The 20,409-nt window shown below is 35.1% G+C and overlaps 4 protein-coding genes across 6 annotated transcripts; 2 read left to right on the top strand and 2 right to left on the bottom strand.

Annotated features, from left to right (window-relative positions):
- Window positions 1–120: 120 nt before the first annotated feature.
- On the bottom strand, window positions 121–4,844 carry LOC140762762 (uncharacterized). Of its 2 annotated transcripts, none has more exons than XM_073100701.1 (6): window positions 4,338–4,809; window positions 4,068–4,258; window positions 3,940–3,985; window positions 2,391–2,473; window positions 2,183–2,299; window positions 121–451 (listed from the first exon to the last, which is right to left on the bottom strand). In XM_073100701.1, the coding sequence occupies exons 1-6, from the start codon at window positions 4,537–4,539 to the stop codon at window positions 380–382; spliced, it is 711 nt and encodes a 236-aa protein (XP_072956802.1). In that variant the 5' UTR covers window positions 4,540–4,809; the 3' UTR covers window positions 121–379. The 2 variants fall into 2 exon arrangements, with proteins under 2 accessions (XP_072956802.1, XP_072956803.1); XM_073100702.1 differs by lacking the exon at window positions 121–451 and adding an exon at window positions 464–913 and having other exon boundaries at window positions 4,338–4,844.
- A 1,463-nt stretch (window positions 4,845–6,307) lies between these two features.
- Window positions 6,308–10,363, bottom strand: LOC140762764 (uncharacterized). 2 transcript variants are annotated; one of them, XR_012104748.1, is made up of 4 exons: window positions 10,213–10,363; window positions 7,086–7,211; window positions 6,755–6,982; window positions 6,308–6,663 (listed from the first exon to the last, which is right to left on the bottom strand). XR_012104748.1 is itself a non-coding variant. In XM_073100703.1 (3 exons), exons 2-3 carry the CDS (start codon window positions 7,166–7,168, stop codon window positions 6,853–6,855), a joined length of 213 nt encoding a protein of 70 aa, XP_072956804.1. In that variant the 5' UTR covers window positions 7,169–7,211; window positions 10,213–10,363; the 3' UTR covers window positions 6,308–6,852. The 2 variants fall into 2 exon arrangements, 1 of the variants encoding a protein (XP_072956804.1); XM_073100703.1 differs by having other exon boundaries at window positions 6,308–6,982.
- Window positions 10,364–14,786: 4,423 nt separating this feature from the next.
- Window positions 14,787–16,148, top strand: LOC140763539 (protein SENSITIVE TO PROTON RHIZOTOXICITY 2). The gene has a single exon (XM_073101768.1). It carries the CDS (start codon window positions 14,895–14,897, stop codon window positions 15,840–15,842), a length of 948 nt encoding a protein of 315 aa, XP_072957869.1. The 5' UTR covers window positions 14,787–14,894; the 3' UTR covers window positions 15,843–16,148.
- A 3,766-nt stretch (window positions 16,149–19,914) lies between these two features.
- LOC140762568 (uncharacterized) lies at window positions 19,915–20,409 on the top strand. The gene has a single exon (XM_073100443.1). The coding sequence runs from the start codon at window positions 19,915–19,917 to the stop codon at window positions 20,407–20,409; it is 495 nt and encodes a 164-aa protein (XP_072956544.1).

Consider the following 20,409-nt stretch of genomic DNA (forward strand, 5'->3'; position numbering starts at 1 on the left):
GAGGGCCAGTATTAACTATTTTGGCAATTGTTGGCTGTCACAATTAAGGGCATAATACACTTCCCCCCTAATCAGGTGCAAGCAAAGATGAGTAAGATCAGGCAACAAGAACACAGAACAAATTATTTAGCCCTTTGGGGCAAACCTACATGTATTATTCTGACAGTAAAAGCATCTACATCATGAGATTTTTTTTATAGCTTTCTAAATTCTGGTAGTTCTCGTAGCGAAACAAACTGAAAAACTGCACAATATCTTCAGATTTTGATAGAGACCACTAGAGAAACTATTAGGTGAACACTATGACTTGAGTAACATTATACATGGATACTACAGCAAAAGACTATGAATAGGCCTATAGGCAAGTTCTCTAGCCGCTTCAAATTTGACCGGTCCCAAGTGGTTGCCTTGAGGTGTCACCTGAAGCCCATGCCTGGTAATCCTTGACAAGCTGAAGACAAGAATATGTACGATAGTGAGGGAGGCATCAAATATCCATGGAGTATGATAGAAAAGGTGAAAATAAATGCTGCAGTAACTTTTAGATGGCTGTTAATCTAGAATTCCTTATCTGAGGTATATATATGAAAGCAGTGGATCAACTATCAGAGAAGATATCAAGCAACAGAATGGTTAGACAAGCTGGTATTTGATGCATAACAGATTAACAGGGTCTAATATAGTGTTTGCAGAAAAAAGTTCAATATTATGTACCAACACTTCTGTGTTACTTTTGGAAATCGATATGTGGATGTCTAGAACTAAAGTTTGGATATGAATTTCACAACATTATATTTTAATTTTGTAGCCCCAAAATTTCTGATCTCTTCTTTCGTGAATCAGACAGCATAAACTATTTTGCAGAAAACACCCCGGCCTTTATTTTCCTCAAATCTGTAGAAGCAATGATGTCCTGGGAAAGGAGATTTCAGATGTTATATTATGTTATTATCTTGAGATTAAGCAAGTCTGTACAAAGACTAAGCATATTTGCCAAGACGGATGTAACAAACTAAATATCTCCTGCGTCAGATGTGGCATCATGTTATCTTTGCAATACCAATGCTTAATGTAAATAGATTTCACTGCTTCCTAAGCTCTGAAGTTATTAGAGATCACAGTCAGTTAATATGGTATGGAAACAGGAGTAGTCCTCAAATCTTTATAGGCCGGTTCTTGTTTGGTCTCAACACATTTAACCTAATATTTAAAGTCCACTTGTGGGCTTGTGTTCAAGTAAACCTTATGTGACAAGCTTTACTATAAAATATAAATTATTTTCACTATTCTCTAACAACTTAAGGCTTTTGGAGGAATTAGTATCTGCAACTAGATTATAATTGCCCAAGCCCATTGCAAACTACAGTTAGAAATAACAGGATAATCCTAACTTGAAAGAAATATTCCCATGAGTTGGGTTCACCTTCCTCTAGCAAACTTACATATAAAAGAAAGAACCAACCAGAAAGAAATCCCTCTATTGTTTCCTCATTAATTCTGCAACTTTCCCGCTTCAAATGGATGTATGGAAGTGAAAAATAAACAGGAAATGGGCCTATATTGTCTTAGATAAAAAATCAGGGTTAAGAAACATGAAAAATGAGGAAAAGAAAAGCCTACTGTCTGAAAGAGACGTTTAAATATTTTGCAAGAAATATCAAGCAGAATGGACTGTCGCTAATTGAAAAGGGTATTTCTACTTTGCTGCATTTGTTGATACCTCAGCTGATTCAAAGGTTCATTCTGCAGGTCTGAAGAGTAATTTAGTCAAAAGGCTTTGTCAAGCTATCTTGGTTGATTAAAAATAGACTATCATCATTTCTCTTTATTATGTTTATTTGGCAATATAAAAGAGTTAAATAACCAGGCCATCACCTAAAAAAAAAAATACTGTTTTAGAAGTTCAAAAGCTATCCATAGTATCTTGGTCGTTGATATTCTTAGAAATGTAAAATAACCACATAGCATTATTGTAGCTTTGTTTTCTTATAATCCTTTGTTGAATAAATTGATTTATTATTTTATGACTTCCCGTTATTATCATGGGATGATTGACACTCTTGATGGTAAAATTAGAGTTCATTAATTCTGACAGCATAAGAGTTTCATGGCTTTCTTTGGTCCTTTCAAGGGAAAAGATAACTTGTTATGCAGCAAAAAATGCAGAGGATTTCAAACTTACTTGCTTTAGAAATCGTGGAAGCATTAATCTCAGTAGCTGCTCAAGGACTTGCTTGCCAGTAGATTCAATAACTTCAACTGGTATTGCTCGAAATGCGAAGGGAATATCAATAGCAACCTGGGATCAAAAGGAAGGGGGGGAGGAAATCAAAGAACAAATTCAGCCACTTGTATTGAACTATTATAACAAGAATGAGTATCAAAATTGCCTCAATTGAAGTGTCTGATGCAAGCTGCTGGAATGCTGACTCCTGTAAACCCTTCTTGCAAGAAATTCTATTCACCATCGAAGCTGCATTTCCCAGAGCAAATCAAGGTCAAATGTATCCTGGAAAAGAAGCATTAAGTAGATCCACTCAGAGGTTTAACACTATAACTTAAGGAAACTATGCAGAACATGCAAATTTAACTACCAAGGAGTAGAACAGAATGTAAACAAGTCTGCAAAATTTGGCAAAAGTTGAGCTTTTCCTAAGATAGAAGCTGACCTAAAGTTTTGTACTAACGAATGAATAAACAGAGATTCTGCATAGGGCTTAAGCTTGTGTCACCACAGATTTAGCCCTATGTAGATCCTGCAATTTCTTGTTTTGGAAGAATGGTAGTCCCTGTTGGCACTTGGCACACACCTTGCAGCATGATACATATCAGACTGCGTTAGCTGATAGATATCGTGCCATCAGAAATTGAAGCTAAGCTTCTTTCATTTGATAGATATCATGCCATCAGAAATTGATGTGCAAAGATCCTCTATTGTTTGATGCTAAGCTTTAGTTGGGGCATGAAGCATATTGCATACTCAAATATTAAGCAGAGGAAATTTGATGTGTGCTTTTCCAAAAAGTAGCAGTAGCACATGGTTCTTATCTTCCTGATAGATGAAGAAGGTGGATTTCAAGGACGGGCTGGCTTTCTTCTCATTATTGTCAACAGAACTTGTAAAGTCAGCATTTTCAGTTCCTAGGTATAGATAGGCACGTCTTGTTAATTCAATTACTCATGACACAGTTATCGCAGTAGTACACCCCAGATTCCAAGTCAAAATCCAATATAAGTTTGCACCAAAATATCATTGATTTCCTCTTCTTCATCAAGAGAAGAGTTAGTGTATCTCTATAGTTAATTCAATGTTTTGAAAAATATCAAATTTCGTTTTTGTAAACTCAAGAAGATATGAATAAGGGTACATGTATCAAACTGGCAAATTTCCATGCCTCAACTTGATTAATGCCAGACCTTGACAAAGCAGAAATCTGATTTCAAATGCTTACATGCATGTTCTTATAATGATTAAATGTTTCGAAAGACAACCGCGGTTAGCGCGCAGACACCTCACCACATAGTGCCTAGGCGGTATGCAGGCACCAAGGCAGCTTAACATTTTTAATATTAAAAAATTAAAAATAATTATACATGATATGTAATATATACTATTAATGTATTAATAATGAATAATAATTCCTCTGGCAGGATAACAACTAATTCACAAACAGTAATTACAATTACGAACAACAATCAGTAGAATAACAAGCATATATACTAGCAGATAGTAATCACAAATACTAGTCACATTCTTGCAGAAAACAAATAGTAATCTCTCTGACGCTCTCGGCAGTATAGACGGTATAGACGTACAAGAAAAACATTTATTCTATTAATTAAAATTAACGCTAAAACAGCCAAGGCGGCCTTTCAAAACAGTTGAATTGCAGAAATCTACTTACCAAAGCTTCTATAACTCAGTGATCTCACACGTACCTGAGAACTTCTCATTCTGGGCCTCCACCAGCGGCGAACCCTCCAACTTCACGCCCCAACCAACTCAATCAGAACCAAAATCCGAAACAAATGATAACAAAACTCAACAAGATAGGCTTAACAAGTACCTTACAGGACAAGAGCCTAATGCAACACCCGTCAGGCTCCTCCTCAACCCTAACCACGAGCACCGGACAGATCTCGAAGGCGAAGAACTTGATGCGGTAAACGTAGCAGCGGAACGTATTGTCGTCGACCCGCTCGATGCGCTCGGCGTCGAGCACCGAGTACTGGCTCGCCGGAAGACTCATGTACTCAGCTGCGAGATCCACATCGAAATCAACTACGTTAGAATCTTTTCCTTTTTCCCCTTCTGTTGGAGTTTTTGGGGTCTTTACCGAGAGGGCGTTGGAGCTGCTTGACGACGGTGGACTCGGAGCGGCGGGCGATGAAGCGGGCTTTTGGGGCGGAGGAGACGGCGGAGGCGCGGATGACGTGGAGGGGGAGGCGACTTGGCGTGCGGAGAGAGTGACGCGTGGATCTGGAGGAGATTGGGGTGGAGATGAGACGGAGGAATGAAGAAGAAGAATGGAGAGTCATAGTTGTACTCTAGTGGTGAAGGAAGGGAGATGACAACGGAGACTGGAGTGATACTTCAGAGGCGAGAGGTGGCGTCTCCTGGCCTCTGGAAGAATATACGCTTGTGTACACGGAGATGAGCGGATAAGAAGCTTCTGTTTCTTTGACCAAAATAAGTCTGCACCTAAATAAGCCTACCTAAATAGGTGAGAGACAAGCTTACTCAAATGAGTTGCACTTGGGCCTGGATTAAAACCTCTTTCGTGGAGGAGAGGAATTTTCCCGAGCGGGGGATTGATTGAAATTTTTTTTAAAAAAAATTCCTTAGGAAACGCTTCTTTCCTTATAAAATAATAATAATAATAATAATAATTTTTAAAAAATCTATTTTCAGTTTTTTCTTTTTTCCTTATACTCTCTATTGTACTCCTTTTTTTTATTGTACTCCTTTTTTTTCCCTATTCCAAACGTCGGGGACCCACATTTGAAAGCACAATTCGAACGTCTACACGCATTCACAAAAATAGAGAACAAAAATTGTGCATTCGAACATGCCCGTTATAATGCCTACATACGTTCGCAAAAACAGAGAACGAAATTGACGTGTTTGAACAAGATCGGACTCGTTCGAACATACCACGGCAAGAACTATTAGTTTTAAGAATTTATTTTGGTTGTTTGAGTCAAAAGGGTGAGCCTCTGTATTTATATAGAGAAAACCTTAATTGAAATTTATCGGATATTTTACATTAGCATTGCTGCCCCTATCTCTCTCCTTGCTCTAGCCATCAACACTCTTTCCCACATCCTTCCTTCCACTACCCAAGTCCTTCGTCGGCCTCCTCTAACTCCTAATCCCCCTCTTCTGCACTAACTTCTTCCCCTTCACTCTAAAACGGAGTTCCCTTAGCACCTGCCTAGCTATTGAAGGGCTAACAAGCTAAGATTCATCCGACCTTCGATCATTGTTCGACCGATATCTTAAGATCTAACCATCCAAACCCTAAGATCTTGGATTCATTGAAAAAATCTCTTCAAAAGCGACAACATATCTAAATTTCAGTAAGATCTAACAACTAAATCCTCTAAAATTTCTTTCAAAAATTATATCCTTAAATCTGTCCAGAATCACTATGGATCGGATCAAGTTGTTTCGTAGCAACATCTCAAATTCTCATATTTGGATATGTCGTCAAGCCCTGAAGAACTTATAAAAGGAAGTGACTTGACATACTGACTCATTAGAGTTTTTGACCAAATTAAACCTGCATAAAATATTATTTATCAGAATTGCTTGCCAACGAAATTTATTACTAAAGAGGATTTATTTTTGTCTAATCGAGCTGTCACATTACTAGTGTTTAATCCGCTCATAGTAAACGCTTAACAGCGTACTACAGGGAAAGATAGAATATTCTTTTCTTTTAATAAAACCCTAAATTATTCGACGTTTTACTAATAGTAAAATTGCTGACAATTAATCTTCTATATAAATAGCTGAACAATTCAACTATTCACAGTTAATTAAAATAGATCTATTTTGATATTAAATTTGGCGGATAGAGTAAAGCAGTATAAAAAAATGCTGAGGCCCATTTTGGTCAAAATCTCGCCTCATTGCTATATAGAAGAACCTCTCCCCTTTTACCTCTGCATGCATGAACATGTTAAACGCTTGGGTTAAATATGATCAAAAGATAGAACCGACTGTTGCAATAGTATACCAGTACAATAATACCATAGACATAGCACATGATTATTAGGACCATAAACATGGCATAGTAGGAGATAAAGCAAAATGCACTCAATTTTCCTGATAGTCCTAACTACATAAGCATCTAGTATAATAAAGACATCTCTAGCTATCAGGCAGATAATCACATTTTAGAGAACAATGAATAGAATGAGCTGTCGAAAATTTTGGGATTAGAAGATCGATAATTCGCTTATAGTAAATGGGCATGAAGAGTAACTGGATAGACAAAGATGAGGGTATTAATAAGAAAATTTGCTCCCTCCAATACTTGAAGAGCAGATTCACCTGTTCAAATATTATCAATTAATAAGCTAAGTGTTTATTCCCACTTCTATTCTCTCCATTGCAACCTTGCTATTGTAAAACTGAGTTCCATCTCTGATGAAGATCTAGAAACAAGTAAAAACACGGTCATCGAACAATTAATCTGAAGAAAAAGACTGCAAATTGTTCAACTGCTCTGGGGATATTTTAGTTTACCAGATCTAAGGAGTAAAGAATACACAAAAGAGCGGAGTTTCACATTAAGTGGGCGGCTTCTCCTCAAAGTAATATCGAAATGTTTAACTGGATAAACATTACTTTTTCGGGTAGGTGGTATGATCAGGCCCAATATCACGAGATCCAGTGTTCACATAGGGCCCTCGGAAGGTAGCCTGGGGTGGAAGGGGCTTTGATGAATCAATTACAGGTTTATTTCTTGATGTCCTTCAAAGAAGGAAAAAAAAAATAGTGATCTTAGATGAAGGCACATGCTAAACGTTAAAAGGCTGAAATAAAATAAATTACTTAATAAAATAATCATACTTACGCCATAAAGAAGGGGAATGATAAGCCAGCAGCAGCAAAGGCTAACAAGCCTGTTGCAAGTACTACATTACGTAACCTGGACATTAGTTTGATTACAGCTGGATAAAGTAAACACGGTAGGTGATACCTGAGAAATAAAAGAATCAGCTGTGTCACACGAACAAGGTATTTAATTGATGGACGGAATACAAATGAGTAGAAAATCAATATTCTCTAAATAATTACTCAATTCTTGATCACAACTAGTAAAATAAGCCACTGCAAAAAGCAATTCTGTGGGCAATTTCCATGATGTTGGCAGAAATATATCTGCTAGTAGGTATTAAGTATATTACTGCTATGGCATCCCTACAGATTGAGTGCAACATCATTTTGACTTCCCAAGATATAATTTTCTTGGGAAGATTCATAGCCACATAGGAGATTAAATTTACGAAGGAAGAGCGTACATATGCAAGTTAAGATTGCAAAAGTCAATCTCTAATCTAATGCAAGTAAAATTTTGCCAGAGAGGATTCATTCAAATATGCACCATTAAAGAGAAAAAATAGAGGTGCATCTCATATCAAACTTGATTGCAACACAAACATCTGAAAAACCAAGAGTGCGACAAGTGTTAGGTGATCAATCTACTAAAACCAGAAGAATAAGTTGTGGAAGGGTTCATGGACTGAAAATGATTTCTAAATTTCCTCAGCAAAGAAACTAGGCAGCAAAGGATGTCAAATATAGGTTCAGATTAGATGTTTTCAGGTTTCAGATCTCACCTGTTAGGTTGTACTAATCTTAGAACTGAAATCCTTTGTCTTCACTGTATTAGCTGGATTTCCTTAGTGATCATCTAAGAACATGACAATGTGAAACTTTCAACATTTACAGAGTCTACTATTATCTCAGAGAGTCAGACTGCCTAAATATAAAACCATCAGCTCACATCACAACTGGTTTAGCACATATTATGCATGTAAACTTATTGCATCAGGGTTCTGTCCAAGATAGGCATCTCCTATGGCAATAAAATTAATACTACCTCTGTTAGCCCCTAAGAACCTTTGTTCTAACGGTCTTTTGCTTATATCAGGATTCATGGTTGGTCTTTGCCATTGCCTTCTAAACACGGTGCTTGTTGTTTCTATTTATCTCTCAATTCATTTCAGCTTTATTCCTCATCCAAAGATATGTCTTAGATTATTTTCTTCCAAGATAACATATTGTGTTTAAGAACTAATAGCGAATAGCCAAATAGGGGAATGTTTTAGAAGACCTTATTGCATGTGCATATCTATTTATTCAGGAAGGCCTTTAAGACACTGGTTATGTGAATTCTTAATGAACTATGTTCCACAAGGCATATTGGGCAGTTACACAATTTGCACTTTGTATATGCGCTACCTGTGTGAAATATCACATTACTCTCATGCACTACGTGTCTCAAAAATACTCGTGTTGGCTCAAAATGGATTTCTTGAACCAAATTGAACTTAGTCAGAAACCTTTGAACCTTGATTTACTAACAACTATCAACCTAGCTGAAACTCAATCAATGGTGCTTCCCACCTGTTCAATACCAAGTGATGCCAAAACAAACCAATCTCTCTAAAAACGACAATCAACTGCTAATGTCAGTTCGACTGCAGTTGGTGCAATCTGTTGTGCTGGTTCCATTAACCTAAGTACCTGACCAGCTTCCACTTAATAAACCTTCTACACACTTGGCATCACACTGTTCTAGGACAGGTTGTTAACTCCATTGGCTTAGAAGTTAGAAGTTGTGATTTCTCTTGTCTGCAGAAGTTAAAAAAGGATAATTCTAATTATGTTAGCCAAACTAGCACTTTAGAATTAATTCAATGAACTGAGACAAAGGACAGAGCTCTCTCTTCTTTAATATATTGATGTAATTGGTCGTCATCTTTGTTCCAGCTACAATATGAGAAAGAGACTATGATCTCAATGTGAAAGCATAATTGATGAATCACCTTAAAACTTATTCAATTTAACCCCCTTGAGAGCTTTGGTTTCTTTTCTCTGATTTTAATATCGTTTAGCAAATAATTTTGCTGATTTGTAGCTGATCCCACCAAAAAAGTAAGGAAGTCATATCAAATTTTCATTGGTTCCTCTTCTTAGCCAAGATTTAGGACTGGCCAACTACAACCACCAATTACTAAGTAAAATTGTTGTTCACTAGTCAATTTAATTTGCCATTATAACAAAATGTGATTTGCGTTGTGCATGTAAAGTCAGATCAACAGAATTTAATAGCTCCACCTCATCAAAACTTCTTAGTTATAACAAAGAGGCAAATAGTTGAACAATCTCATTATCTTTGCTAATGAACATTTAACTTTTTGTCTAACAACAAGTGCAACAGTTAGCACACAACCCAGACTTAAATTAGATTACACCTAGTATAATATGTGACACTTAGATTGTCTGACCTTCTAAAGATTTCATGGCCGTATTCCGGCAAGAGGAAATGTTATTTTTATATGTTGAAGCTACCTAATGGCTGTTTTTTTTTTCTGTTCCACGTGTCATGGAGTGTAGAATGTGAATGGTAGCCTCCACAGTCCACACTAAGTCTATTTAAAATTTGTCGAAAACTCAAAATACTTGCTGATCCGACTCAAATACAGGCTCTATCTCGTTCTAAGAACAACAGTTTTTCATCTCCTCTCCAACAAGATCAAATCTTCTAACGTTTCCAATTATCTCCTCGGCATATTAATATTGTTGAAATGCTTGAAGCATCTCATATGAAATTCTCTGAAATCTATGATACCAACACCTCAATCACTCCCAAATCTCACCAACTTAGCGACATCTCTCGCCATTTTAACACATCGACAACGATATTAATCAACATCCTTTTCATTTCTCATGGCATAAATTACCCACAAGATCTAGTCATCAAATTCATTCATATGCCATAGCTATTACTGGAAAGATATGAAGAACCTAGTCATCAAAATAAAGACCAAAAAAAAAAAAAAAGTCGACGTCTCAAATCATTATCTTCCTCTTCACAGCCGAGGAGAGTGCTCAATCCAAAATAGAAGCAGGTAAAGATTCATCAAAAAAAAAGAAAAAAAGGAAGAGATATAGAGATAGATTGGAATCGTTACCTATGCCTGCTCGAACGGGAGAAATTGGCTAGAAAGCTGAGCAAAAACTTTGGTTAGCCTCGTAGGAACTGTATCACTTCCGACCAGAACGACGATGGAGAAGGGGCGATGAGACTTGCAGAGAGTTAATTGAGGGGCATCGACTGGCGAAGGTTATTTCGGTAATTCTACGCTCATATTGGTTCTTTATAAATTTTGCTGCACTTTTTAAGTTTTTATCCATCTCCCCCCTCCCAAAATAGACTATCTACGAACTTATTTACTAAATTTAGTCTAATTTACTATGGTCCTAATAAAAATACTGAACTAATCAACGTGCAAAAATACTGATGTCCGATCCTAAAACAGATTAGATCAATATTTTATGTATATAAATCCCTTTAACTTAACGGATAGGTCAGTATTTTATGTATATAAATCACTTTAACTTAACAGATAGATCAGCATTTTATGTATATAAATCCCTTTAACTTAAGTCTTTCAGTAATTTAGGAAAAAAATTATCTAGCACTAAAAACGCTGAATTAAAAACACTGATCAGTCCAGTATTTTTATTAGGATTACAGTAAATTAGATCTCATTTAGTAAATAAGTTTAAGCATAGTCTATTCGGGGAAAAAAAATAAATAGGGCTATTTTGGTTAAAAACCCTCAATTTTCCATTAAAACGAGGTAGAATTCGGGGTTAATTATTACATTTTAATGCCCTCGGCTGTACCTGTCACCCTCTAAAAAAAAGAAAATGGATAGATACACCCTTAAAATATCCAACCATATCACTCAGCCTCTTCCATTAGAAATTCTTTTTAAAATTAATAGTAAATAAATCACTGTTTTACTAAGCACACAGAAGGGCACTAAAATTTATCCATTTTTGGGATTGTTTACATGATTATTTCTGAAACCTTTTAAAACATTATAATTATTTCAAAATATCATTAAATTTAACTACTCATTATTAAAACATAACTTAAGATTAGAAAACTAATTTAACCTTGCATAAATTTTAAAATGGTTTAGAACTTATCTAATATTATACTCAATATCATAGTATAATGAAATATATCTCATTTTTATGAGACATAAAAATTATTGATAAATATTTTATCCTCTAACTTAAAAAGGGGGGCTATTTTAATTATTTATATGTGTTTATTAACTTAATAACAAGATGTTAGAAATATTGGCATTTAACTATAATGGCAATTTTAGAATAGTAAAAAATAATTTAGCGATAATTCTACTATTTTAAAAATTAGGATAATTATATTTAGCTCGAAACTATCACCGTTTTTTACATACCTAAATCATTTTCACATCCATATATACCCCTTAATTATTTTTAAAAAAAATCCACATTAACCTTCTTAGTTCAGCAGTCTATGTGATAAAATAAAATAAAAATTAGTTCAGGATTATGTGCTAAAAAAGTTAAGTTTATAGGAAACAGTGATATTTTATGAGAGCTAAGTATAATTAACTCATTTTTTAGTCACAATTACAATATTTTGAAAGTTTTTAGTGGTAGTTATATGAAAAATACTTAAGTATTTAATTTAGGCTGTTGACTCAGTAATTTTTTTTTCAAAAAGAAAATAAGATTTTATAAACTAATTTTTACGGTTACAAATTTTTTTATTAGAGTCAGAAGCCAACAACCGTAGAAGATCAAACGAAAAAACCCCATCACAGGCACAACCATAGCTAATAATTCTACCATGATTAGCAATCAATTAGCAGAGCGATTAGTTTCTCTAAAATTGCAAGCAAGAAATTTATGTCTCAAACTAAACAGATTTAGTTGCACCATTCAAAATGTTGATCATTTTTTATAGTCTTTATTCCTTAGAAAGAATAGTGCCCGCTGTTTTAGCCATCAAGACGGATGAATACGACCCACAGTAAACACCTGCAATTCTTTTTTTTCATCATTTTTTTATTAGTGTTGGTAGTGTCTATCAAAATTTTGTAATTAATCTCTTTTTTTCACTATAATTTTTATATAATACCATAATATTGCTTTAATTTTTTACCATTAACCCTAGTCTATAGTTTATGTAATGATTAAATTACTAAATATTCCTATAAATATTTAATCTTCACTAATATGTTTTAAGCCATATCTTACTTGAGCCCACCCCACTAAAAGAATAATTTAGCTAGATATTTTAAAAATTACCTTTAAGATTCTATACAAAATATTTTTTGGCTGATAAGTTCCATTTGTAAATGGTTGCATTTAACTAACTCAAGATGTTATATAAAATCTATAAAATAATAATTAAATTATAAAATCTTCAAAAATAAAAATATTAATTTAAAAATAATATGATTTAAAATTTTCTCCAAAAATTAAGTTTATTACCCCATCTCATCAAAATTAACTTATTCAGGAAAAAAATCAATACAATTTTATCTTCAAAAGACAAGATCCAGATTTTTTTTAAAGATTTTAATAATAATAATAATAAGATTGGAGTTTTAAAACTAAATACATTTATCTTTTATTAATATGCTTCTTTTTTTCACAAATGCCCGTTAAACAGAGATAGAAGACGTCTCAAGAGAAGGAGGATTAGGAGGAAATAGTAAGAAAAAAGAACATGAGAATGTTAAATTTAACAAGAAATCTTTTCTTAAACATAAAATAATGTAGAAATAAAAAACAGTGAATTGAACTTTGGGAGGATGAGGACGAGCCGACTAGGGCAAGGATGTTAAAAAAGCTCACCGGCTCATAAGGTCGGCTGCTCAACTTGAGTTTGACTCGAGCTCTAAATGAGCTTTGCTGAGCTAAATTTTTAAGCTAAAAAAGTTAATCGAGTCGAGCCAAGCTAAAGTCTGCTCATTCGAGCTCAGTTCGATATATAATATGTGAAATAATATTATAAATATATAAATATTAGACAGTATAGTTAGTTAAAATAAATTTTATTATCGGACTATTAGATGTTAGTCACATATCAGAACCGGCCCACGTAACTAAACTTTTCTAACTCAAGCTCGAGCCGAGCTGAAATTTTTTTTCTCTCATGCCGAGCCGAGCTAAGCCTAGCTCGCTCAACCTCTGCTCGTTTACACCGCTAATAGGAGGGCATGCACTCATATCTACATGCAGGTTTAATATATATATATATATATATATATATATATATATATATATATATATATATATAAATTTTCCAATGATAATGAAGCAGACAACCCTTCTAGTACAATCCAGAACTTCCATTAAATGGATAATTTTATCAGATCGGTGCCATAGTTGTTGCCGTCCCGTCGCTGTCATCTTAGCGAGTAGTCGATAGTCAATAGAAAATTAACCACGACACAACTATATTTATATATATAAAGCCATTAGTCTTTGTTTAATTTTAGACTAAGTTCTAAATTAGATTAGTTGACCCTAAGATATATTGAACTAGGCTAAAGTAATTTAGTGTTTGATTTTAAACTAGACTAAGAATATATTTATTAATTATAATATAATAAAAAAATATTAAAAAAATAAATGATATATAAATTTGATGGATAAATTAGCGAGCAATCAAAATTAAATAAAGTCATAATATTACTTGAGAGAAGATATATAAAAGTTTAAATTTTGATTTCTTCAACTATCGCTTGGCATTATTTTCAATCTTAAAGAAAAAATTGGTTAAGTACACCCTTAAACTATTTAATGTATCCTAATCTCCCTCCATTAATATTTTTTTAGAAATTTTGATTGAAATAATTTTAAAATTTTGACCAACTTAACTGATAGATAAATAAAATTGTTTTCATCTTCCTTAACAAGAATGAATCATTTCTCTAAATATTGAACTCAAAATCAATCTACTTTGATTTCTTTAAAAAAAAGTTTTTAGTAGGACGGAAGAAGAGAAAGTAAAATCATTTTAGTCCATCTAATTAGTAAGACAATTTTAATATTTTTTTCTAATAAAATTTCTAATAGAGAAGTCTTAGTGATACAGTTAGATAATTTTAACACTTGTTCCTTATAATGTGAAAGTAATATTAAGTGATAATTGAGAGGATCAAAATATAATTAATATTAATTTCTTCTTGTACCTTTAATAAATGAGAATTATCTTATATATTACTTTTCTTCTCTTCAAAATTTGAGAGTTTGTGGTTATATATTAGACAATACAATTAGATGTTAAGCAAATTCTTTTCTCCTAGAAACGAACCATAATATGCCGATATACGTTGCACTCAAGGTAATTTATTCTTCTAATGATTTAGACCTTCAATTTTTTAATTGCAGTAGCGAAAAACTAACCACCTATGCTAGTAGTTGGACTTATTTATTTTAATTAATTAATCTAAATCGGTGTTTTATTCAAATTTGTTAAACTAAAATTTCTTACTTCTAAATAATATATTAATACTATGTCCCCCATCGTAGCACTATTCCGGTGATTAAAAATACTCCCCTCTTGTCTTCAGCATGAGATGGTTGTCCTACTTGGGCTTGGTAGCACTCGAGGAAGGCACAAGCAGGGATGCCTCTTTAAGTTCTAAGTTGACTTACTTATATCTTTCTCCTCCTTTTATGTTACCTTTATCCTCCCTTCTACACACCACGAACCATAGATTTGCTTTCCTCTCAATCCCTCCTTGATCACTGCAACATCTGAAGGCCAGGCCACACTGATCTGACTCCATCCATAACCATGAACAATTCATGCTTCTCGAGCAACCCGCAAGGCTTTGATGATGATATGCATCAAGGGATGGATGACATGCTCGCCGCCGGGGCATCGTCCGACGTTCTCCTCTACGACGTGGCCGTTCTCAACGAGAAGATCCAACAGCTAGAATCCTACGTTAGCGTCATCCTCTCATCCGATCAAATCAGACACGATCAAGTATTGACGCCGATCTCGTCGACGGCGGCATCTCTAGCTCAAGAGATCGTCGTCGCGGCCTCCTCCACTATGCACACAGTCCAACAAATCGGTCTAGATGCCGCGGCCCCGACGAGCACCGTCGAGCTACACCTTCAAGACAACAACACTCTTGTCGATGGTCTTCTCCATTGCAGTGCCTACAACAAGAGCACTAGTACTTCTAACACTAGCGAGAAGAGATCAAGGGAAGCCAAATCTGTAGCTTCAAATGGATGGGAGATAATTGAGCTAGATGCAGATCAGATACTCGCTAAGTACAGCCACTACTGCCAAGTCTGCGGCAAAGGGTTCAAGCGCGACGCGAATCTAAGGATGCACATGAGAGCCCATGGAGATGAGTACAAGACTACTGCAGCACTAAGCAGCCCCGTCGGCGCCGCCGAGAAGAGAAGCGGACCGGGTACGAAATACTCGTGCCCGCATGAAGGATGTAGGTGGAACAAGAAGCACCCAAAATTCCAGCCTCTGAAATCTATGGTGTGTGTGAAGAATCACTACAAAAGAAGCCACTGCCCTAAGATGTATGTCTGCAAGAGGTGCAACCAGAAGCAGTTCTCGGTGCTGTCGGATCTCCGCATGCACGAGAAGCACTGCGGCGATCTCCGGTGGCGGTGCTCCTGCGGGATTAACTTCTCGAGGAAGGATAAGCTCATGGGACATGTCGAATTGTTCGTCGGGCACACCCCGGTAATCGATTGCTACGCAAAGTAGGGGAAATCTAATCTTATATTATATATAAGAGATATTGAAATTGTTCGAGCTAGATATGTTTCTTGCTTAGAATTATTTGTCGAAACCAACATATACATTTTGGTTTCTTGCTTGTGTTTAAATTCTATATTATACTTTCATTTCTTGGTGAATTAAAAGGGACTGGATCAAAATTTGAAGTGGACGTGGACTAATTTTGCACAGTCATACTTGCAGAATTGATTTGGTTTAAGGAAAAGTGACAAAGCAGCGAAGTCAGAAGGTGGGTTAGATGATTTGTTTTAATCAGGATTAACATAAGAAAACAGTTCTTCATTGAAGACAACATAACAACAGATGTATATCTTTCCAGTTGATAAGTCTGAGGCATTTGTATCCTTGATATTTGACAATAAATATGCATGTCTTTTTTATTATCTAAAATGAAATTTTGGGGAAATAGCCCATATCACCAGCTGATGCCCCTACTAAATGACCACTTACTGATGGAGGTTTTCTATTAATTAATTTGTGGCATGTGCCTAAATATGACCACTGACCACCATGTATTTATTTTTTATGTGGGTCCCACTTTAAGTGAGATTTGTTTTTAAAAACTTACATACATAAAAAAATTCATAACCTACTGAGATTTCTTATTTAGTTAATGGATTCTTCATGATGGGTAGGATACTGTAGAAATATAAGAGTTGGTGATGATAAAAAGATCTAGCTCCTTCATCACCTATAAATAGAAAATCTATATCCCATTAGTGGTATCACATTTAAGCAAATTATTTTGAAGTCATCAACTATTTTGTTAGCATATATTCAATCTGGTCTTTTAGATGAGAGAAAAATGATTTGAATTTTGTTTCACATCACATGATCCCTCATACAATTAAATATTTTTGTAACATTAAAAAAATTCATATCATGAAGTTGATCGGCCACAATTAGATGGGGTCGGCCACACAGTATACGCACGTAATACATGCGTTGTTTTCCCTCTCCTCTTTCTCTCATAACTATTACAAGAATTAGAGATATATGGACTTGTTGCTGTTTTCGGAAGGATCATAAAGCTAAAATCAGACTTGTTCCATTCCCACGTCCTTATAAAAAATCTTAGTTGCTACTCTCCCTTCCCTCTGCAACCGCCCTCCTCTCTCCTCTTTTCCTTTCCCATCTCTCGCTCTGTTTCTTTCTTGACTGTCGAAGTGCTTGACAAAATGTATGGATCACCGGAGCAAGATGATCCTATCATTTAAACCGTAGGTTAATCCCATATCCCTCTGTACGAGTAATTTGATTTCCATCACGCAAATTGTAGTTTAATTTTAATATTGTTTATTTAGTTTTATTGGAGAAATTTATCGACCAATAATTTCATGTCGACCTCTCACCAGTACAAAAAGCTCCATCTTATCACCCTCTTGCCATGGGTACCAGTTTTGGGTACCCACGGTATGTGTGGGAGGCTAAGCCGTGTCGCCTCCAAGTGTTTGCTTTTCAGTTTGTGTTCGACCATCATCGACAACCTCTGTCGCATCCTTCTACCAAGACATTTTTGCCTCTTTTTAAGGAATGTTTTGATACCTCTAGTTGATGCCCTCGTGACTTAGATGTTGGTAATCAAAGTTTTATGTACGTTAACCATGGAGGAGCTGCCTGCCAAATAGTAGCCGAGTTGTGGAAGAGTCCTCTTTTTCGCTGTTTCTTCACTAGAAAGAAGAAGACAAGTAGGGTGGGTGTTGGGCCAACCCCTATCTAGGTTACGAGTTATCGGTCGGCTTGAAGCCCACTCCCTCATTCAATAGTAGGCTGGACCCTTGAGCCCAATTCAATCCTTTCGGTCATGGTTTGCCCACATTTAAGTTTAAACATTTATTTTAGATTTTTTTTCTAATTATTTAATACTATTTTTATTAGATATTAAATTTAGGATATTTAAGTATATAATGGTTGGAAATAATCATGTTATTTTCAAAGATTAGCATAAATGACATTTACAACTCATTAACAAGATTAAAATATTATTATTATAATTGATCATTGCTAGATCAATATTAGTTAATGTCGTTGTTACATGAACTTAAGTTGAACATATCCGAACCTAGAGCAACACGATTTATTTAATTAACTAAATAGTGCTAAATGAGTTGTCTTATTTATGTATCGATTGCTTTCATAAGTGGTTAAATCCATTATTAGGCGAGAACAAGTTTAGATCATATGTTAGTCTATGAGTAGTATAAATGCTTGATGATAATTATTTATGTTTTTATTACATGCATATAAATTATTTACTTAATTAATTTTGATTTATTAATTATCGTTTTATTCATGATAGACTTCATGTGTATAACTGTAGCATATAAGAGATACTACATCTTTTTCACGTATCATTAAGTAGTTGTCATGTCTAGGTAGTTCGTTTTACTCACTTAGTGGGTTAAGAGTAAAGTGTATCATATAACACTTATATTATTAGCAGCCTATGGTTGAGGTCGATTAGCTTGTGTAGCATATTTCAGATGATCACACTGTCTTGTAAGAAGACTAGACACTTAGTAATATGATATCTTGTTCTATGTAATGATTATGTTATAAGTGATGATTATATTTGACCGGTAAAGATCAAGATAGGATATAGGTTTACAGCTTGGGTCCTTAATTTGATGGTCAAAGATAATTAATATTATATGGTGTCTCCATACATGTATGATTGTCCATCCTTTCTCGATATTGTGTTGTTACATGATGTAGATCACTCGATATGGGCATATAATGATATATGATCTTGTGATTATGTGTAAGCATATTATGCATGTGGAATGAATTTATGACTTGGCATATGGTATTAGTCCTAATTACGTAAGAATTTATCTAAATTTTATTAATAATAATTTATTTTAAGGTATGAGCATTCATTATAATAGTCATTATGTATTTGCATTATTTTTAGACTATTTAGTTTATACTTGTTGTGTTGTATTGCTCACCATACTTTTGTGGAATATTCATAGACGTCGGAGAGGAAACTATTGACATCGACTAGTAGATGCTTTGTTTTATTTCTTCTAGATACTTTGTTTTGGATTAGTTGGATTGCAGCTCTTGCATATGTTTTTGTTTCTTTAGTTCTTTTCTCATAGATATGTATTATTAGGTTTATCGTGGCTTATGATATTTATCTATTTATTTGTTTGAATTATCTAATTTAGAGATTATTTATAATTTTTAATCTTTTATTTTGTATATTTTGTGAAAGTATTGACCAATAGATCGAGAATCATGTGGGTTTCACCCACATATATATTATGATGGTTATTTTAATTTTGATATATTTCATCTTTGCATGACACATAGATTTGACGATAAATAAATAGCTTACACTTTCCGTAAGTGAGGTCATAAGTGTACTTAGAATGAAATTTATATCTTTTTAAGTATCGAATATTATAAATATTATAGTTGTCAACAAGTAACATGAATGTTATCCAAGCAAAAACTATAGTTTTTAAAATACAATAATAAAATTTAAAAGTTAATACATACAAAGAACTATGCAGAGGTATGTAAAGGAATCATTTTATTTTTGTTTTAAAGTTCTAATTTCTATTTTTCACAAACTCATAATTCTGAACTCACACTTTCTGTCTCATTTTTGTTACGAAGTAATTAAAAGTTGTCTAGAAAGTTTCACCTTGTCAAAATCATTTCACTTTCCTTGTTTCCAGGCAATCAATCTAGCCTTGCAGGGAACTTGGTCAAGAAAAATGATGGACTATTGTCCTTTTAGAGCTTTAAGGTCAAACATCCATTATTAAGGAGGATAAGAGAAGTAGCTGTACACCATGTTGACAAATTATAAACAAAAGTCAAGCAACAAAACAAGTGAAATAAAACACAGTTACCCAATAGTCAAAAAACGGAGACTGGCGCTGATACTAAGGAAGTTTACGTGTTAGCCATGCACACGTAGATGACGTAGTTTGAGATAGCTAACTAAACCATGCAACAAATCCTATATGGCTATATATACCCCTGTTTGGACCCACAGATCCCATCACCTTCCCTTCCATCAACAATGGCTACTAGTAAACTTGTTAGCCTTTCCCTGATAGTTATGCTTAGCGTAGGTCTATCCTCCGCCGTCAGAGTCCTAACTAGTTTCGGTGACTCTGGAGGCGGCGGAGCTGCAGGTGGTGGAAGTGGTGGAGGTGGTGGTGGTGGCGCAGGAGGTGGTGGTGGCGCAGGAGGTGGTGGTGACTCCGGGTGTAAAGATGGCAAAGATGGAAGTGGAGGTGGTGGTGGAAGTAGTGGAGGTGGTGGTGAAGCAGGAAAAGGCGCGGGTTACGGATCCGGACAAGGTTCCGGATATGGTAGCGGAGCCGGCGGTGGCTCTGGTGATGGACATGGCGGTGGAAGCGGAGCAGGATACGGGTCTGGAGGTGGATCTTCTCCTGGTGGTGGTGGTGGTAGCGGTGGAGGCTATGGTGGTGGTGGTGGTGGGTCGGGATCTGGCTATGGTTCTGGATCTGGTTCTGGCGGTGGAGGTGGAGGTGGCTATACACACCCTTGA

This window comes from Typha angustifolia, chromosome 7 (genome assembly GCF_048772165.1).
Source record: "Typha angustifolia cultivar Huaian chromosome 7, ASM4877216v1, whole genome shotgun sequence".
Lineage (NCBI taxonomy): Eukaryota > Viridiplantae > Streptophyta > Magnoliopsida > Poales > Typhaceae > Typha > Typha angustifolia.

Coding starts and splice junctions, on each gene's coding strand:
- LOC140762762 (XM_073100701.1), bottom strand. CDS start 4,539: ATGACTCTCCATTCTTCTTCTTCATTCCTCCGTCTCATCTCCACCCCA. Junction 2,300..2,390: donor CATCAGACACTTCAATTGAG/GCAATTTTGATA, acceptor TTTTGATCCCAG/GTTGCTATTGATATTCCCTT. Junction 452..2,182: donor TTCCACGATTTCTAAAGCAA/GTAAGTTTGAAA, acceptor TCTTGTCTTCAG/CTTGTCAAGGATTACCAGGC.
- LOC140762764 (XM_073100703.1), bottom strand. CDS start 7,168: ATGTCCAGGTTACGTAATGTAGTACTTGCAACAGGCTTGTTAGCCTTT. Junction 6,983..7,085: donor TCATTCCCCTTCTTTATGGC/GTAAGTATGATT, acceptor CCTTCTTTGAAG/GACATCAAGAAATAAACCTG.
- LOC140763539 (XM_073101768.1), top strand. CDS start 14,895: ATGAACAATTCATGCTTCTCGAGCAACCCGCAAGGCTTTGATGATGAT.
- LOC140762568 (XM_073100443.1), top strand. CDS start 19,915: ATGGCTACTAGTAAACTTGTTAGCCTTTCCCTGATAGTTATGCTTAGC.